Below are 20,599 nucleotides of genomic sequence, written 5' to 3' on the forward strand. Positions count from 1 at the left end.
ACTGACAATGAAAAGGGGGAGCAGAACAGAATCGTAGAGCAACACTGATCTATAACTGACTTGGAGATTTTTAAGAACTACACTGCTTTTCCAGTTACAAATACCTCCCTTTTTGTCCTAAATATTTGAGAGGATGGTTGTGGCATAAATATAGAGGTTGTTGGATAATATGGATTATTTCGAGCCATTTGTGTCTGGCTTCAGTACTCTATTCAGTCTTAGTCAGATGGATAATGACTTTCATAATAAGAAGAACCAAAGGAATATGGCTCTGTTGCTCTTCCTTGATGTCTCAGTGGTGTCTCATACCACTGACCAAGGTATCTTCCTGGATAGGCTTTGTGAGGAACTGTAGGGTGCACTGTCCTACCTGAAGGATTGGCTCCAGAGAGTGGGATTGTATTACAGTGGCAATTCAGTGCTGTGAGGTGTGATAATTCTGCCCTTAATGTTTTTCAACATCTGCAGGTAATCACTGGAGGTAGTCATCTGAGTTTGGTGTTGGGTATAATCATTACACAAATGGAACTCAACTCTATTTCTCTGTTACACTCAGATAAGATGAGGCCATATACAACCTGAACTGGTGTCTGGAGATAGTGGTGGGCCGGAATAAGGGTGAAATAAACTAATGGCGAATCCTGGAAAGATAGGTGTCCTGAGGACAATTAGTTCCTGGTCCAGGATTCCAAAATTTACCTATCCTGGGTGGAGTGCATTTCTCCTATGGGGACAGGTGCATGGTCAGCATGAGCTCTTCGATCCACACCTGTACAAGAGGTATACGTAACCTCAATAACAAAGCACACTGCTGGCACTTTTGCTGTGTACAGCAGATACAAGCATTCCTGGACAAAGGTACCTTGGTTACAGTGACCCATGATTTGATAATCTGAAGGTTGGACGCTCAAGGTATTACTTTGGGTTTACAAGGCCTTATCTGAGAAACTTATATTCTGGGGTGGGGGTACGATGAAAGGCCGATTAGCTTACTGTACAACAGTCTACTGAATTTCATTTGGTTGTGATGCAGAGAGCTTTCTCTGCAGTAGCATTCACCAAGGGTAATGCTCTTTTCCTTTGTCTTCAGGTCAACTTCGATTTACGTGACATTATGAATGACAGAGCTCCAAGAGCCCCAGTCATCAACTGCCCTGTTCAATTCTTGAAAACTCATGGTTTGCAGCTTCCGACTTTTGTTTCATTTCTGTGTGTGTCAGCAACTTATAGATTTTCAGTTTCAATCCAGCTGCTTCATTAGACACAATGCTTCTTGTACTTGACCTCTGCTCTTCCCCGTAGCTGGTTTGTTTATGTTGTTGTTTAAGATATTTCTATATTCCCTCTCAGCCCATATTGTCTCCCAAGGCAATGAACAAATGAAAAAATATTTTAAACAGTACAAAAACAAAAATATTTTAAAAAACAGATTTAAAATACACTTTACAAACTTTTAAAACAATCTAAATTTAAACAATCCTAAAATACAGTTTTTAAAGTTAAAGAGCAATTTCAAACATAAACAGCATTTGTGTCACATAGCCTGAAAAACCCACAAAAATCTATTAAAAATATTATTTTGGCAGAAGCTGGAAGATCAAAAGAGACTGAGCCAGCCTAACTTTCTTGGATAGGGAGTTCTACAGTTGGGCTGCTGCTACAGAGAAAGACCCATTCCATGTACATAGCAACCTAACTTTACAAGGTACTGAGATATGCAACAGTCTGCCCATGTGGCTGAGTGCCTTTCAATTAAAATCAGGCAAGCACCCAGTTTTGAATGTTTCTGCAGATTTCTAATCCCTGGTTATTAATTAATGGTTTGGTATTTTTAAACACCATTTTATTGTGAACTATGTTGGGATTTCTAAAATGAAAAGTAGTACACAAATATTGGAAACACATTACAATTTTCCAAAACATTATTTTTAGGCTCCGAGGGAGGTTAGATCTCTTTTAAAGGACTTTTAAAATGTTTAAAGTGTTACTTCCTCAAAGCAGCACTAAGATGAATACTGACAAATTTTAAAACAATAAAGGAATTACTAATGTTAACACTAATGCTAATGCTACCAGGTTGAGATAAGGTTTCCAAGCTCTGTACTGCTTCCATCCTTATCACTTGACTACCTCAACACTTGAAAGCTGATTACAGTTTGCAAATCTTGTATGTTCTCACACACAGTAAAGCAACAAAGTCAATCTAGGGTTTAGGCACTGTTACAAGACTAGTACAATCTACCTTTCTCCTTAACTCATTTTTCCCCACCTCAACCCAGGCTAGAGTAGTAGTTCTGGAAGGCAGCTCCAGAACAAGCACTGCCAATTTTTAGATTTCTTGATGTAACAAGCTGTTTAATACAGTAACTAAACAATCTTTGGATCAGACCTAGTTTATCCTTTATAAATCAGACTCAGTTGAGCGAGCAGAGGGCTCTAGAGAACTTACCAAGTGGGGCTTTGAGGAATTTGCGTTCAATGCCTTGCTGTATTTTCAGCAGTGCCAATGCCAAATAATTGACTGCATTATTCACAGGCTGTGGAGTGCTTGTATTAGTTGAAACAGTGCTTCGAGGTTCAGGTTTTAATCCAATCAATCTAAAATAAAATTGAAATACAGTCTGTAATATCCCTATTGTTCCCCCCCCCCCCAATTAATTTTTATCCAGATTCTCTCCACCTGGCCCTCTATTACTATATTCCAGTCATGAGACTTATCCATCCGATTTCAGTGATGGCTATCGTATCATATTTCTTTTTTGTGCTAGTAGTTCAAGTTCATCTTGTTTATTCCCCATGCTCTGTGCATTCGTGTAGAGACATCTAAGACCATGGGTCCTCCCTGCTAGCTGCCTATGTAAAGTTCTTCCCCTCTCACTGTTGGGTCCTTGCTCTATTTGCCTTATTTCTCTATAACAGTCAAAATAGTTTGACTATTATGACCAAGCTCAAGAGACTGGGGCTATAACCATATAGAGCTACTGACTTCTAGCTCCTTCCCCAGGCAAGTCTCTGACTCCTTTCACCTGAGCCAAAGCTCAGGCCTGGGTCCACACTCAATATAACAACAGAGTGATAATGAGCACAGAAGCAGGTGGTAAAGTACACTAGAACAATAGACACTACTGCACACACAAGCAAGCCTCCACTAGGCCAAAACAAAACAAACAGCCTTACCTCTGCTGACCCTCAACCTTGGCTGAACAAACTCGCCCAAAAGATTCTTGGGAACTGGAGAGTTAGCTACATACTCTCTCTACATACTTTTTTTTGTCCCCTCCACTGGATTTCCCATGGAAGAGAAACTATGGTGGTGGACATTCCCACTACTGCATGGGAATAAGTGCCTTCTTCTCTGTGGGCAAAGGGCATTCTACTATATCTCTTATAGGCCTGGGACACCTTCCAAGGGGCTACAGGACTGCAGCTTTTGTTAATTGGTTAATAAATCATTTTATTCTTTGCTGAATTTAAGGAGAACTAGTGGAGAAATGCAGATCAGCTAGTCTTGAAAATTCTCTTACCTGTCTTTTATCAAAACTTTTTCTTGATCATCTATTTCCATCTCTTCAGCATCTTCAGTCTCAGATTTTATTATACCATTTTCTTTTATTTCTCCATTTAGCAGCTCATATTGCCCATTTTCCAAGGCTGTTCTCCAAGTATGCCTGTCTGTTACCTACAAACAAATGATATGCATTACTAAGTGGCCTGGCATACAGAAGAATCCGAAGACAATTTATGTCTGGGGATTTCAGCAGCATTGTAAATAACATTCCCCATAAATGCAAGAGTTTAAAAAATACCTTAACAGAGCCCAAAGTTCCTTGGAAGATTCTGTCCTCAATATCCAAAAGAAAATCTCTGAGCCTTAATTCAAGCTGTTTTTCTGCAGATGTTAGAATGGCTTCACAAGTATTCTGCATTCTTCCCCGTCCAGCATGTATCTTAGCCTCATTCTGAGGTTTCTCTGTAACAAGAACCAATATTCAAAGTAACAGTTCATAGTTAAAATGACCAAATGCTACAGCTTCTTCAGTCTCGGATTTAAAAAGACAACACCTTAATGAATCATCTATGATGTGTATTAAGATGTATACTAATCTCCGTATTCCTAGCTTTCCTAATAAAGACAGCTAGCTATCACCATGACCAAATTTCCATTTTCCTCATGAATTAACACTTTTGATATCAGCCCCCAAAGCTAGAGAGATATGTTAAAACAGAAGTGTATCAAATTGGATTTTTGTTCATTTTGAATCAACTGGTAACCCATCCATTATTACAGCAGTATTCATAAACTGTGTTTTTCAAATTTTCTGATAACACTTGTTTTACAGGAGAAAAAGGTAATCTAAACTAGGACCACTACAAAACAATTTAATAATATCAAAAAAGTAAAGATAAAGGTATTCCCTGTTGAAAAGGTTGTCAAGTTGTGTCCGACTGTAGGGGGTAGTACTCATTTTTGTTACTAAGCTGAAGAGACAGCGTTGTCAGAGACTACTCTGTGATCATGTAGCCAGCATGATTCCACAGAATGCTGTTTACCTTCCCACCAGAGTACCTATTTATCTACTTGCATTTGCATACTTTCGAACTGCTAGGTTGGCAGAAGCTGGGACTAGTGATGGGAGCTCACCCCATCATGTGGCACCTCGAACTGCCAACCTGCCAATCTTGCAATCAACAGAGTCAGTGTCTTAACCACTTGAGCCACTGCATCAAATAGCGAAAGACTTGAGGAAATAAAACCAAGCTAAGATAAGGTTTTTTTCTTTTTCAGTAACTAAACCAGAAAAGTCTGCAGTTCACCTCCCCTTAGTACAATAATTTCAATGAGTCACTGCCCAAACTTTTTTGTAGGATGAACTGGAGAGCACATTTAAGATTATGTACTCATTCAAGGCCAGAGTATCTTTTATATCCATTTTCAAACAGGGAATAAAACAAAGTTACAGCAAAATAAAAATACTTATGAAGTGGCCACTTGAACAGGAAAACCAGTGATGTTTATTACACTTATGTCTGTACATATATACTTCAGCTGTTTAACAGACTGTACAGTATGCTTTCAGAGCTTCTCTTTTGCCATAAAAAAAAGAAAATTATTAATTGCTTGCTTACAAAAATAATTTGGCCAGTACTATTTAATGTCCATTTTCTGTGAGCCTACACCAAGGTATAAATATACCAAACATTAAACAAAAAGCCTAATAACAAGTGGCAACTCAATATACTTCCAGACTGAAATTAAGTTATTGTTTTTTGATATATACTGTATCAGACAGTAGACCCTGTGAGCCAAAATTTTAAAATATAATTTAGGAACACAGAACACTGCCTTATACAGAATCTGACCACTGGTCCATCTAGCTTATTATTGTCTTCTACACTGACTGGTAGTAGCTCTTCATTGTTTCAGATGGAATCTATCTCAACTTTCCCTGGAGATGCTGAGGACTGAACCTGGAAACTTTTTGCATTCAAAAATCACTGAGTTCATATTGCCATGGTTTCTTATACATTATGGGTAAAACCTATTTTTACTGCAGATACAATGACATGGGAAGAATTACAGTAGGGCAGTATACAAAGGTGTCTTCCCCTCCTCAACCTATTTCTCACAGGGAAGCATGAACACACTAAAATGGACCTTTAGAGGTAACTGGAATGAATGGCTTCTTTTGTATTCTTATGCTGGAGCTATCATCTGTGAGCAAACAGATCCCCTGTTCCTCTAACTACTCATTTAATCTATCTTCATATACATGTTGGTGCAGAAGTGCTCAACAGAGCTGCAATGAAATTTTGTGCATGTGACACTGCACTAGACTTTCAGTGCATCCTGCTCTCTTTTTTACATTCAAGCGGTTATACACATCATAGTAAAATAGTCGGCCCTCCACAGCTTGAAACTATTGGGGGGGGGGGGAATCAAAATGGAAACCTGGATTTTGCCTTTTTATATAACAGACACCATTTTACTACACCCATTATATATATTGGAACCTGAGCATCCATAAGGGTTCCTGGAAGCAAAAACCCAAGTGGATACCAAGGGCCCACTGTATTTGATTGGCTAACTATATTGCATTCTATTAAATTTGCAACTGATCTTGGGTATATGCTAAAATTAGGTAAAGTGACAATCCTGATACTTTGCTTAGTTTTATTCTGCAAAAATCAGTTTATAAAGTTGCTTTATTTAGATCATTTAATGAACCCTGATAGAAGTTCTTCAGTGGCCTAGCAATATAAAACAGTAAGTAATTTATATTTGCAAGGTATTCCCCATGTTTAGTTGTTAGAATAGGTTGAGAAATCAATTCCAATATCAGGAGTGTCTGAAACCATGTCTCCCTTCAACACAAATTTAAGACAGGAAGGACAAATATACAGCAGAAAAATCTATATCTGTGACAGTCAGCAGTAAGTGAAATCCTAGAGTCTTTACCTAAAATATGGAATTTTTCAACTGGAAAATTCTTCAGTTGTTCATATATTCTGGTCTTTTCCTGCAAAAGAACTTCCTTTAAGGCACTTTCCCTGTATCCTCGGGAATTGAGAGACACAAGAAGCTGATCCAGTTGTTCCTGAGAACTGTAAAACCACCACCGGTTTGGTTTATGTATCGGCTGTGACACCTGTACCCTGATACTACCATTCAAATCCTGGTGGCCATTAGAGGTAGATTCAGTCTTTAAAGATTCTGCAGTTTTAGTGGCTATCTGAGATTTCTCTGCAATATGATCCTGTACATTATCTCGAAATGAAGATGGTCGGGGCAACAGCAAGTCTTCTGTTAATCCGGAATAGTCTTCTTCGACAAATAATCCTGGAACAGATGGGAAAAGCCAATAGCGTCGGTAGAGTCGATCACGGCCCAAAGGAGAGATATTTGTACAGGCTGTGGCTTTCTGGATCTTCTCTGTAAGTTCTCTTTCTTTAGTTAGCTGCTCCTGTTTTAAAGCTTCCTCCTCCTCTGGAGTAAGTGGCTCACATTTTTCACTTGTAGTCTCTACTTGGCTTGCATGATCTTTAAAGCCATTTTGTCCTCTTCTTCCTAAATTAGGAAGCCAAAAAAAAAAAAAAATGTTAACCATACATTGTACAAAGAGCTCAGAGGTCATTTATCTGAATACAGGGAAACATTTGTCCAGCTTTAAAATATACAAGTCCATGCAAATAGTAAAATATCTAATTAATGTCTTATACATATCTATGCCTGCTCTCCATCAGGCTATGAACAGCTCTGAAGTTACAGATCTAGCTTGTGGATTTTCACACAATTTTTAAATGTAAAATATATGAAGGAATGCATATTGAGGCTGAAGCAAGCTTGTTTTCTGCTGCTCCAGAGAATAGGACCCAGAGCAATGGATGCAAGCTAGATGAAAAGAGATTCCATCTCAACATTAAGAAGAACTTCCTGACAGTAAGAGCTCTTCAACAGTGGAACACACTCCTTCGGAGAGTGGTGGAGTCTCCTTCTTTGGAGGTTTTTAAGCAAAGGCTGGATGGTCATCTGTTGTGGGTACTTTGATTGTGAGTTTCTGAATGGCATGGGGTTGAATTGGATGGCCCTCGTGGTCACTTCCAACTCTGTGTTTCTATGATTCTAAATCATAAACCACAAGCAAGTGGAGAATGGTGGAGAATAACATAACATATACAATATCTATCATCAAAATAACAGTATTGACTCTACTACAAGTTACTACTAATTAAGTAATTTAAACAACGTATCTATCCAAGAACACACGTTTTGTTCTTCGGATACAAACACCAGGAATCCAACGAAGTTTCATTTTTACAGCTGAAAATAATAGTGATCAAGGCATCCTTAAGTATCAAACTAGATCAGAGGAATCAACCCATCTAAACTGAGTCAAACGTTTACCAACCAGATGAAAAAGTAGTTCTGAAATTTCAACTTTTGCCTTTCATTAAAAACCCTAGAAACAAGCACATCAGTATCAGTACTTAGCAGCGAACATACATTAAAAATGAATTTACCTCTTTTCTTTTTGTTTAGTACTATATAATCCTCATAATCTGTTATAGCCTCTAGGTCTTGCTCTTTTGTTTCAACCTCTTTGCTCTCTGTACTTGTATCAAGCTCTTCCCGTTCTTCCTCCCTATAAAGCACAAAACAAAAATAAACACAGAACAAGCTAAAAAAAATATGTAAAATGGTACAGACAACACATTTTTAGACAGGGACCAGCACCATATTTGTGTCCACTTGCAACACAAGTTTGGGAACCATCAGATGATGTTTTGCACTAGTCCACAAACCACTTTCAGTATCATTCCTTTAGGGTAGTGGTCCCCAAACTGCTCTTTAAGGGATTTTGGACTTCAGCTGCCAGAATCCCAAACTACTGGCTAACATGGCTGAAGCTTCTGGGAACTGAAGTTTAAAATCTCTTAAAGGGCACATTTTGGGGACCACTGTTTTAGGGCATATACTGTAAATCTGTATTATGCCTATCTGTATACAAATATTCAGAGAAATTCCCTCCCTTGAAAACTCAATCACACAACAATATACCAGTAATTCCAAAATATAGCAAATTTTGCAATATATACACCTTTCCTCTCCTGTAATTATTTAATTGTACTCTCAATTTTGAAGCTGGAATAACCATGAATTACAGGATTCATTATTATTACTGCAATTACAGTCTTAAGTATCTAACTAAATCAATGGAATAATTAATCTGTTTAAACTAATTCACTTTTAACAACCAGACAAAAAAAGAAAGTTGTGTTGAAATTTCAACTTTCTTCTTGGCTTACCTTAAACACTAAAAACAAGTACACCAGTATCAAAACTTAGCAATGGGCACAAATTAAAATGAACTTCCCTCCTCTTTTTATTTTTGCTAGTAACTACAGGAGATCAGAAGTGCATTTCTCTGAACTTTGGTTGGTCAGTTCTAAGCTCATGTGTTTTCTAGCAGAGATATATACAAGTGCACTTCTTGAACACGTCTGCATATTTTTATGTTCATTTTAATGCTATCCCACTTAAAGTATAAGGATACACAAGTCAAAAGACTACTCCCTCCTTGCTTTTCGGCAGAAAGTGAAAGTGTTTTTATTTAGGCAATCTTTTTTTAAAAATATGACAGGGTGGCTTCTTTGGGGGGGTGTTTTAAGTTTTGTATGGTTTTTATGTTAACTTACATTGTTTTAAACTGATTATTTTAATTCTTTTTAAATATTTTACTGAGCTGTTTTGAAATGTTTTTATCTTGTAAGCTTCCTTGGGAGAAAGGAAGCATAGAAATGAAAATTATTATTATTAATATTTCTACTGATAGAAGATATTTTGACATGTTCTATCGGGGGTGGGCTGATCCCCTTCTTTACTGCAGCTCCTACTCCCATGCTCCTAAAAACAACTCTGGAGGACTAAGAAACTTTTTGGCACTGGTTCGAGTGATATGGAAAGTTGTGACACACGCATTCAATTAATTTATCACAGTTATTTTCACTCAGCATATTACTCAAGTAGAAGGACTGGAGATGCCAATATACACAAAATGCATGTGAGCACACCTGTGGGCACAGAATACTCTTGATCAGGACCACAGCACATAATAAATAGTGCTAAAAAGTTACAGTTGATTCTTATCACGAACATGGAAGGAATGCAGTTTAGCAGCAGACCACATTTTGTATGCAAAGAGTCCTAGTTTTTCAGAGACATCTAAGATGATTTTGACATCGGCTGTGAGCCATATTCACCTACCTTTGCATTTTATATTATTTTAAGCATATTCAGTATTCTCTGTAGGCCAGAGAGCAATATAATTTGACAAGTTTTATTACTGACCAAAATAAAAAATTATAGAGGCCTTATGGACATTAAGAACAGCATGTCAGGGCATCCAATTAAGCATTAGCATGAATGTGTGAACTTTAAATAACAAATTATCATACCCAATAGACACTTCAATTGAAGGATTTTTCTGCTCTTCCTTCAGTCTCTCCTGTTTCTCTTTCATCTTTTGTTCTTGCCCTTTTAATCTTTCTTCTTTTTTCTTGCGGATTCTGAAGTAATATGGTATAAACAGTCAGTCAACATATCAAGCCTTCAGTTGCTTCCTCTGAGTTTACTATTTCATATCAAAAGACTGGAGATCCCAACACACAAGAGATGTTTGCGTGTACCTGGTATGGAAAGTCCTGTAGCTCAGTGACAAACATTACAGTTTACATACAGAAAATCCTAGTTTCCCATGCATCTCCATGTAGGTGGGAAACGAATCAGGCCTGAAAATCTGGAGAGTTACTGTCAGTGAGAACTATACTGAGCTAGAAGGACCAATAGTCTGACTCAGTATAAGATAGTTTTGTATGGCTGGTTACACACCGGCAGTTGGGACGTCCGCAGGACGTCCCATTTTTAAAAAGTCTAATACGGACTGTGTCCGTACAATATGGCGCCGGCCCTTCTACATGGCTGGCGCCATATTGACATATCGGACGCTGAGCGTCCGAACGTCGCGCAGCGCTAATGATGTCACGAATGCGCCCTTGGCGCTTTGCGACGTCATCAGTGCGCAGCGGAAAGAAGCTCCATTTTGGAGCTTCTTTTTTGCTCCGCGCGGTATGGCTGTTGCGGCTCCCGCGCGGAGCAAGCGGTGGCGGCGGTCTAGAACCCGCCTATGTTTCCCATAGTACTAACTGTATTTATAGAATACACTTATAGTACTACACTTTTATGCTGAATACATATAAGACATCTTATAAAATAACTGAAGTAAGGGTAATAAAATTAATCATAAGTAAATTAATTTTGTAGAGTCCATGTCGCGTTGTTGTTCAAGCATTGGACTACAACTCTGGAGACCAGGGTTTGAATCACCACTTTGATATGGAAACCCACTGGGTGACATTGGGCAAGCTGAGAGGTAGGCAAACCCGCTCTGAACAAATATTGGCAAGAAAACACTGTGATAGGTTCACCTTAGGGTCACCATAAGTCAGAAATGACTTGAAGGTACACAACAACAACAAAATTAATTTTTGAGGTAGTCTTTGATACTGTATAGTTTGCATTATTTCCAGAACACAATTTTTTCAACATTTGAAGCAATTCTTCTAGAAAGTTACTAACAACATTATTCTAAATTTATCTTAGTCATATTTGATTTTCTCTCTTCTCACCTTTCTGCTGCAGCTTCTCTTTCTTTGCGATGCTGTTCTGCTTTTAACTCTCTGAATTCCTGTTTTGCTTGTCTCAGTACCTCAACAGAGTCCTCAATGAAGTCTCGAGTGGAAACAAGAGTAAGAAGCTTCCCACAGAGAGCATGAAGAATCTTCATTTTCTCCCCTAATTCAGTTAATATAATACATTATGAAAATCAAGGATTTGTCCTCTGAATTGTCAATTAGCCTCATTACTTAGACAAAATTATCTCCTTAGCTCACAATGACATCTGACTCATTTAATTTTATAGCCACTGGCAAGATATAATCGGGGGGGGGGGGGGAATCTAAGTTTGAGGATATTATGGCATTTCAGAATGCAGTCATGCCGTATTTAATTAAAGTGGTATATATTTTACAAACAGAAGCAGTTGTTTAATTGCATGCCTATGACCTTCTTGTAACATATTCCTTTATTTGCACACTGGCCAGGTGCAAAGGAACTGGAACTGTACTATGTATAAAGAGTTTATGCTGGGCTTGTGTTTACTGTCCATCAAGAGCCCACATCTGCTCACCAGCACAGATAAATTAATGCATACTACTATCCTGATTGTTCATACAAAGCCATGTATATTCTGTCCATCCTTTGACTGCAAGCTTTCTAAGCATTATACACAGCACATACAGAATTATTAATGCTAATATGTTAAACCATTAGTAAATATGCTTTAAGAATTTTGTCCAAATTCTCTTGACTTCCAAGAACTTTTGCCATGTAAGCTGACAAATTTATTTAATAATAATAAAATAATAATAAATTTTATTTCTACCCCGCCTTTCCAAAAAAATGATCAAGGCGGCTTTGGTTCTATTACCTGATGATAAATCATATACTGAGGTAGATGAGAGTTTCTTCAGCAATCCAGGATTACTCAATCTTAGCTCCATGCAAGCATCATCTGTGGCATCAAATCCTCCTCGCTTCTGGTAACGATATTTTGCATTGGCAGATGTTACATCTGCACCAGATGCTAGGATATGAAGTCTGAGAATCTCAGAAAGGGTGCAGCTATCAAGATCCAAGTTTTTCAAATTGCAACCTACAGTTAACAACAGAATGAGGTTAGTCTATTTGGCTTCTAAGAGCATTTAAAAACAATATGAATTATACTTTTTGTAAAATGGAAGAAAACAACATAACAAAAAAGTGAAACCTACACATACCCTGATGTAACTGGGGCCAGGCAGCTGCCAAAGTTGCAACTGCAGATAGTGCAGATTTTGTGGGGTCTGCATCTTCATCCAAAGCCTCTGTTAAATCTTTAAGGAAATAAAGACTTTATTCTAATGTAAATTAATACTTGCATTTGGGAGGTGAAAGAAAGCAAGCAAGCAAGCAAGCAAGCAGGCAAGCCTTTTTAAAATCAAAGCAGAGACAGCATATAAATTCAGTATTCAAGTACACTGCAGGTATGAAAGCCAGAAAAGGCATGCAGCACTCACTAAAAATGTCTTCCACTGCATGATTGCAAGAGCATGCAAACAAGAGCACGCCCAATAAATAATCTTGCAAAAATAAATTTAATACAAGCAGTCAGCTTCCCACTATTATATCCCTTGTAAGTACAAGACCAACAGACACAAATAACAAAGCCAGAAACCAGTCAGTATTGATTCGCCATACTCTATGATTCCATACAACTGGTATCCACCAGTAAGCCTATTCTAAAGTAAAGTCAGATTTTTAGTAACTGCAGCATTAGAAGAACAAAACAAAAGAAATGTCCATATCATGCTTAGTCACAATGAAGAGCTACCAGTACTTGTTGAGAAACACAAATACGAGTTGGACATTGAGCAACATCCGCAGGGAGTTATGACCACTTTCACAGATGCAGGTTGTATATAAGCCTCTTCTGTTCTTATACAAAAGTTTAAGTGAGGAATCAGCAGAACAATTATTCCTCTTTAAAGAGCACTTTGCATATTCCTGAAATATTTGTTCATTACTTTTTCCAGATTTAACATTGATTCTCTCCATAAAGAGCTATTTCATCTCAAAAAACAGAAATGAACTCTTTATGCAAAAACAGCATAATGCCTTTTAGTTTTATTCAGATGAAAGTAGCTTAACCAAATAGAGTGGGCTTCAATATAAAACTACAGTCGTCCCTTCCAATCCAGGGGGGGATTCTTCTGGTCAAACACACCTACAAAGCTGGAAACTCGACAATATTGGGGTCCATTTATTTCAATAGGCTTGCACACCATTTTGTTCCCTCCTTGTTCACCATCTACGAAGAGCAAGGTTGCGGATCCCAAGGCCACAAAAAGGGAGGTATTATACAAATATGTACTTCACAAATAAAATGGATCATCATCTTTTCTGACTTTGACAGCACATAGTTGGGGCAGATGCTCTCACATACTGAAGCACTTAAGAATGTAACATAGGAAGGTGGCTGGAAATTAACTAATATGGTAGGATAAAGGAAGAGTCTTTTTAAGGAAATATGAATCAAAGAATATCCACTGCAGTTTTGTACAAAACTACAAAACTCGTCTCAACTCATATTTCTCCCTTGATGATACTGTTTATTGTCTCTGCTGGACTTCTCAGCAGTTTTCGGTGCTATCAGTCATAACACACATCTTAAAGATTTATTGGGGACACATATAATCTCTATAATAAGTCATGTCTTATCTGGAGAGGTAGTTCCAAAAGGCTGTGCTGAGAGACTGCTCTCTGACACCTTGGTGATTGATCTATGCCAGGGGTTCCCAACCTTTTTGACTCATGGAGCTCTTATTTCTATGGTGGAGCCCCTAAGAGGCCTTCCCTATGTCTTACAAGTTAATGGTGTTTAGGAGTATATATAAGAATATATTCTTATTCTTTAATTTCATTCAATTATTATTTCTTTCATTTTCCTGGAGTGGCTGTGGAGCACCTGGAAAGTGCATGCAGAGCCCTACAATGCGCTATGGGGGATTTCCTTTGCACTCTTTGAAAACTTTAGCTGGTATAGAAAACTGTAGATAGACCACACTATATTATACTTTAAAGTACAAGCTGCTTTGGTGACATATTTATAGGACTTAGATTATTGGTAAGTAAAGGTTATTTTGCTAGTTGGATGTTTAATTTCTTTTTCAAAAGCAATTGGCCATTTCTGAAACTCACATCACTTCATCTGGAAAATAGTCACGTTATTTTGCTGCTGTTTGTGATTGGTCTCCAGCGCTGGACAATGTGGCATATACATTACACCTAGTTTTCAAGATACCATATTTTCCGGCGTATAAGACGACTGGGCATATAAGACGACCCCCAACTTTTCCAGTTAAAATATAGAGTTTGGGATATACTCGCTGTATAAGACTACCCCTCTTCCAATGCACACCAAATAAAAAATTTTAAAATCAGATTTGATTTCAATATGGTAATTTTAATTCAAAGGTTTATGACATGCAGGTACTTAGCAGGAAAACTTGTTGTAGGCAAAGCCTGCTTGAATTGGTCAGCTCTCCCTCCCTGCCCAGCCCTCCCTGTCTCCAAGATTTTATTCTACCGTACTTGTACAGTGCCTCCCTTCCTGCTTTCATATGGTTGCCACATACGGAGGGGATGAGGCCGCAGCCATTTTTAGCTCCCCCTACCATATGAGGCAACCACTGATTCTCCAGTCCAGCTTGGAAGTTTCAGCACCCGCCCTATAAGATGACACCCGGCGTATAAGACGGCCCCCGAATTTTGAGAAGATTTTCCTGGGTTAAAAAGTAGTCTTATACGCCAGAAAATACAGTATTTAAATGAAGCTCTCTAAATAGCCAGTGCTGTAGCCTATAATTCAGAGGAAGGAACTGGCAAACCCACCTTTGAGTAGACCGTATCCATAAGTGTAAACTCAGCATGAACAAATGACTTTAAAAAGTAAAGAGTTTATAGTATTAGCTGTGTTAGAAATAGGTACAGATTTTATACACATTATAATTGCGGAATAAAGATACTCATGAAGTCTTAAGGGAATGTAATATTTAAGTTGAATTTGGAGAAGATATGCTCTGTCAAAGACACTGTTTATATTAGAAAAAAATAGTTAAGGAAGTGATAACTGAAAAGAAATATAAATGTATAATATTAATTTAAAAAGCATGCTTTCATTTAGAGGGTTATTAATATGACACAGAAAAGGAACTGTGCAGCACTTCACTGGTTTCCTTTAATGAATTTTCTCTTGTAAGAGAGAAAACTGAAGAAATAATGGAAAAACTGCAAATTGACAAGGATGACATCTAGACTTCTTACAAACTCCATGAATTAAGCAGTGTGACTGCAGAATATCAAGACGTACCCTCAATATCTGAATCTCCCATGTGTTCAGGTTTAGACTTAATGTATGTATGGGTCATGGAATCTTTTATCTTTGCCCCCCCCCCCATCTAAATGTAGACATCACTCCTCCCCACTTGATGTAATATATGACTAAAAATATTTTATTTAGTGTTTGTATTTTTATTCGCATATTTATGTATATTCTGAAGTTTTAAGGTTTATCTCAAAGTACTACAGTGCTAAGAGGAAAAGGAAATTCACTATGGTTGGAAACACGTCTGCCTCATCTCAAGGGAGACCTTTCATCAGCATGCAAGTTTATACAGGCATTTGCCTGATACACCTGACTTGTCTTCCCTTAATTTAGGGTCCCTGCCTTCTCAGTTGGCTCGTAGGGATAAACCCATATGTGGTGGATTGTTCCACCTGCCATGCCAATAATGGATTCCCTCTCACGTCTGCAGTTTTCTACATCCCTCCCAAATTTTCTGGAACAGTTGTGGGACCATCTGGAGTGGCTATAGAAGATTGCAAAAAGAAGAGGAGAAGGAGGCCATCCACTCATGCTCCATCAAGTATGGACTTTGTGCTCTCACTTGATTTGTAATGGTGTCAGATTGTTTATATTGTTTTCATTGCAAATGCAATTATTGTTAGCTGATTCGAGTATGTTATACAAAGGCAAGATATAGACGTAATAATATTAAAGAAACACACTAGAACTTTGAATGCCTTGGTCAAAAGTAGGAAAGATTCAAAGTAAATCTTGAGTCAAAATGAATTGAGAGTCATTAAAATAAAATTTAAATAGAGAGAGGGAGAAAAATTATGATATACACCCATACATGTCACTAATGATGTCAACAGTGCTAATAACAGTCTACATTTAATAAATTCTGCAAACACCAATGGATGCTCTATTTACAGGTAAAGAAATCTCAACACCCAATGAAACTTCTGGTCAAGTGTCATGAAAACTGTTTACAATGTATCACCATGCAGTAAGAAAAACAATTTGCACTACCCATTGAAAAGATAATGCTTACACATTTCTTGCTATATATATCAATAATATACAAAGACAATTTGCTTTCATTCAAGAAATCCTGAAAATCATTTCTCTAGTGAGACAAAAGATCTATCACAATATTAAGGCTGATACACACAATCTCACACAGCATACCTCAATTTTACATTCTTCTGTAGGATTCTACCGTTAGGACTAAAAATGCTGTGTCCACAACTGTCACTACACTAACTTCAGATAAAAGATACATTTATGTTCACCCAGTGACATGCAAACAAACAAAGAAACTTCAAATTCTGAAAAACCGACCCTAACACTAACATTTAACTGAGAAATTTTCATACAAATAAACAATAACTGAAAAACAACTGAGCTATAGAACAACTTGAGAACATTAAAAGTCGCCAAATATTGTGATCAGCAATAAACATGTTTCACTTCTAAGATCTACATATCCTAGGAGATCAGAGGTTATGCATTTAAAAACAGTTTATGTACAGCTTAGTTTACCCCCCCACCCCCCAATAAAAGTGGGGCATAGTGTAATGGCAAATGCTTCACTAAAAACTCTGTAGTATTTGGGACTAGAAGAATGTTTAAGTTTTTAGTGAAGTACTTGGTGTTACACTATGTCCCACTATCTTATTCTGAAAGTTGGAAAGGACTGCAAGGCCTCCTAGTTGAATCTGCTCTGTATGAATACACAACTAAAGCAATCCTTAGAGATGTTCTTCCAGTACCATCCAACCATTGTTTAAAAACATTCAAAGAAGAGTCCAACAACCTCTGAGGAAGTCTATTCTACTACTGAATAGCTGATACATTAAATAAGTTCCTCCTAATATTTTGAAAAATCTTATTTCTTCTGATTTGAATCTATTAGTTTATGTTCTAATCTTTAGACCAGTGGTCTCCAAATTGTGCGCTTTAAGGGATTTTGGACTTCAGGTCCCAGAATCCCAGACTATTGGCCAACATGGGAGCTGACGTCCAAAATCTCTTAAAGAACACAATTTGGGGACCACCGCTCTAGAGCATCAGAAAACAAGCTCATTCCATCCCCTACCATCTCAGGTGTATGTCATACTGTTCTTAAAATTGCTGCCTTGTTGCTTATAATCTTTTCCCAAAATGTTAGATTATGTAATCTTTATGACCAACTTTAAATTTAAAATAAAACATAATGTACAAACTATTACATTATTTGTACAAGTACAAATGTACTAGTACAAGAGAGGTGATGAATTGTTCCAAATGTTTTAGCTTACAACTCAAATCAACCCCATCCAGTATAGCCAATGATGAAATTACAGAAGTTGTAGTCCAAAGTGTTTGAGGGCCAAATATTCCCTGCCTCTAAGCAAATATATGTGAATTACATGTGAATTCTTCCTAGAAGCCACAATGACTAAACTGAGGATATCATACATATCATGAGATGACATGGCTCCTTAGAAAAGATGATAATGCTCATGAAAGTGGGAAGCAGTAGGAAAAGAGGAAGACAACATTACAGGTGGCTTGATCTGAATAGAGTCTTGATAATAAGATGCATTGGAAGCCTCTTGTTCTTAAGGTCAAATCCAACTCAATGGCAGTTAACAACTAACAACAACAGGTGCTCATATGACACTAGTAAAAATATCAGGCTTAATGCTGCTAAAAATAGAGCATTTCAAAATGTATTATTCAAGTTCCAGAAGTGCACCCTTGACCAATTAGGAGCCAAAACAGACGGGCAGATGGGGGTGGGTTCTGGCCATTCTGAGGTCATGGCGTTTACACAATGCACACCCCCTGGGGAGTGCCCAGAAGCTGCCTCAGGGCCGCCTAAAGCGCGCAAAACTACCCCCAGAAGGAGTAGATCTTTTCCTCTCCTTTTGGGACCATGGCAGGAGGCACCCTTGAGGTCACAGCATGTGTTTGCCATGGCTCCAGGGCAATCAGGCCGGAAGCGGCTTCTGAACACTCCTTCTTGCCCATCTGCTTCTCCCCTAAGTTAGACAAGATATGGTATTAGCATAGATGATTGGGCTAAGCATTCCAATGTACAGATAACACTGCTACTTACCATTTAATTAAAAGAATGGTAATACTTCAGAGCTGTTACAACATCTGATTTAAGCTCATGTTAATAGTAAAACTTTAAATATGTTATGACATAAACTTTCATCAGATAAAATGGACTCAAACCCATGAAAACCTAACCCAAGATTGTTACTCTTTAAAGTGTTAGAAGACAGTGATGGGTTTTGCTTCAAAAGATAAATACTTGTACTTCAGTGGACACTAATTGACACAATTGTCGATGGGACAGATGAGAGTTGTAGGCCAAAGCATACTTTCTGACTTTCAGTAAAAGTAGTCTCTACTGCTGATGTAGTTTTTCAAAAAGCATTTCGACACTTCCTAAATACCTGCCAATGTGAAATTCTTGACCTGTATAAGAAAGGGAATGTATGTTCTTTTGGAAAGGTAACATAAAACCAAACCAGATCGCTACTGCAGCTTGCACCTAAAACCTTCTTTTTTCTATACTACCATGCACAATGAAGGCGAGCAATGTTAACTGAAGAAAGAATTGCCATGCATGCAGGTTAGTATGCAAAGTTCTGCTTTACAAAGCACTATTGAAATCTGACCTTTAGTTCCAGCATCAGCAATTTGGTCTTTGGCCACTTCTTCTTCTTCTTCAGCCATGGCTTGGAAAATGGCCGTCAGGAAGAAAAATAACAATTCACACAGCGGGCCTTCACTGTCATTTCCTACCAGAGCTTCCTCTAAAACTTCTGTAAAGAAGAAGTAAAGAGTCATTTTAGTCAAACTGCTAGTCAAACCTCTTACTGCAAACTGCTCTTAGTCAAACTGTAAAGAATGAGTAAAAAGAGTCCTCTTAATCAAACTACAAATCTGAGAGGGAAAGATACTGAAAGTAGTTCCCCTGCCATTTGACTACCACACTATTTGTTAAGTCATGTGTGTAGGAGAAATACTTGCCCCGGTTCAGCAATTTATTCCTAGCAGAATTCAAAACACGAGGAAAGATCATCTCCTCCTATTGTAAAATTTGACCGCTTTGTTTCAAAAGAAGGACTAAATCTATGTACAATTTTCATCATGCATAACCCCATAGGACAGCATATGAAGGTGCCCTCTAATATTGAAATAAATGGACATATGAAACATCCAACATCCATATATACATCTGAGCACTTTTAAATGTCAACTGACAAGCAGCATATATACTATAGAAAGCAGGCTGCATAAGACACATTAAAAATAATATTATCATACATTAAAAGTACAATCGGCCTTCAACTTTTGTGGCTTTGACACTCACAGTTTTGATTATTCACCAGTTTGTCACCACATGCACATGAACTCCTCTTTCTCCTTCTCCCTCCTGGGCTTTTCCACTTGGGAAGAAAAAGCCTAGGAGGGAGGGAGCACCCGGGAAGGGTGCACACACACTCCCTCCTGCCTTCCCCTGTGGTATAGCTGGCTTCCCTCAGCTGGCTATAGCACAGGGGAAGACGGTGTGTGTGGGTGTGTGTGTGCACGCCTACTAGAAGCTGGCAATAGCACAGAGGAAGGTATGTGTGTGTGTGGGGGGGTGCCTGCTCTTCTCCCTTTCTCTGTGATATAGCCAGCTGAGGGAAGCTGGCTGTAACACAGAGGAAGGGAGAGAAGCACAACCCCCACCTTCTCCCGCTTATTCAAGGTTTTCCCCCCACTTTCACAAGGGTCTTATACCCCTAACCACCACAAAAGTGGAAGGCTGACTGTAATACTAGCTGCAGGCTCTTAAGCCAACTTCAACCACAACTGGTCTCCCACCAACTCACAATTCACTTTGAGTCACTCCTCTGGAAGTGAGGAGAAACTGCTTTCTTTCTTTCTTTTGAAAACAAACCTACATACAGGATTACCTCCTGTGTTTTCTGCAGATTCACATTTCAGCTTAGTAGGAACAGAATGAGCCCTGGGGCTTTCAGCTATGACATACTATGAATATGCCTGTAGCAACAAGAACATTTGGTGGGATTGGGATGCCATCACTTGAGAAG

General features: G+C 38.2%; 1 protein-coding gene across 2 annotated transcripts in view; it reads right to left on the reverse strand.

Annotated features, from left to right (window-relative positions):
* The window catches only part of BAZ1A (bromodomain adjacent to zinc finger domain 1A), a 66,075-nt gene that overhangs the window by 10,234 nt on the left and 35,242 nt on the right, over window positions 1–20,599 (reverse strand). For both annotated transcript variants that reach the window (XM_042455965.1, XM_042455966.1), the window contains exons 12-21: window positions 19,175–19,321; window positions 12,394–12,489; window positions 12,045–12,269; window positions 11,185–11,350; window positions 9,955–10,065; window positions 8,020–8,141; window positions 6,458–7,066; window positions 3,807–3,970; window positions 3,525–3,679; window positions 2,450–2,598 (exon numbers count right to left, since the gene is read on the reverse strand). In XM_042455965.1, the coding sequence (XP_042311899.1) occupies window positions 2,450–2,598; window positions 3,525–3,679; window positions 3,807–3,970; window positions 6,458–7,066; window positions 8,020–8,141; window positions 9,955–10,065; window positions 11,185–11,350; window positions 12,045–12,269; window positions 12,394–12,489; window positions 19,175–19,321 (1,944 nt within the window). The remainder of the gene's footprint in view (window positions 1–2,449; window positions 2,599–3,524; window positions 3,680–3,806; window positions 3,971–6,457; window positions 7,067–8,019; window positions 8,142–9,954; window positions 10,066–11,184; window positions 11,351–12,044; window positions 12,270–12,393; window positions 12,490–19,174; window positions 19,322–20,599) is intronic.

The sequence above is a fragment of the Sceloporus undulatus genome, chromosome 1 (assembly GCF_019175285.1).
Source record: "Sceloporus undulatus isolate JIND9_A2432 ecotype Alabama chromosome 1, SceUnd_v1.1, whole genome shotgun sequence".
NCBI lineage: Eukaryota > Metazoa > Chordata > Lepidosauria > Squamata > Phrynosomatidae > Sceloporus > Sceloporus undulatus.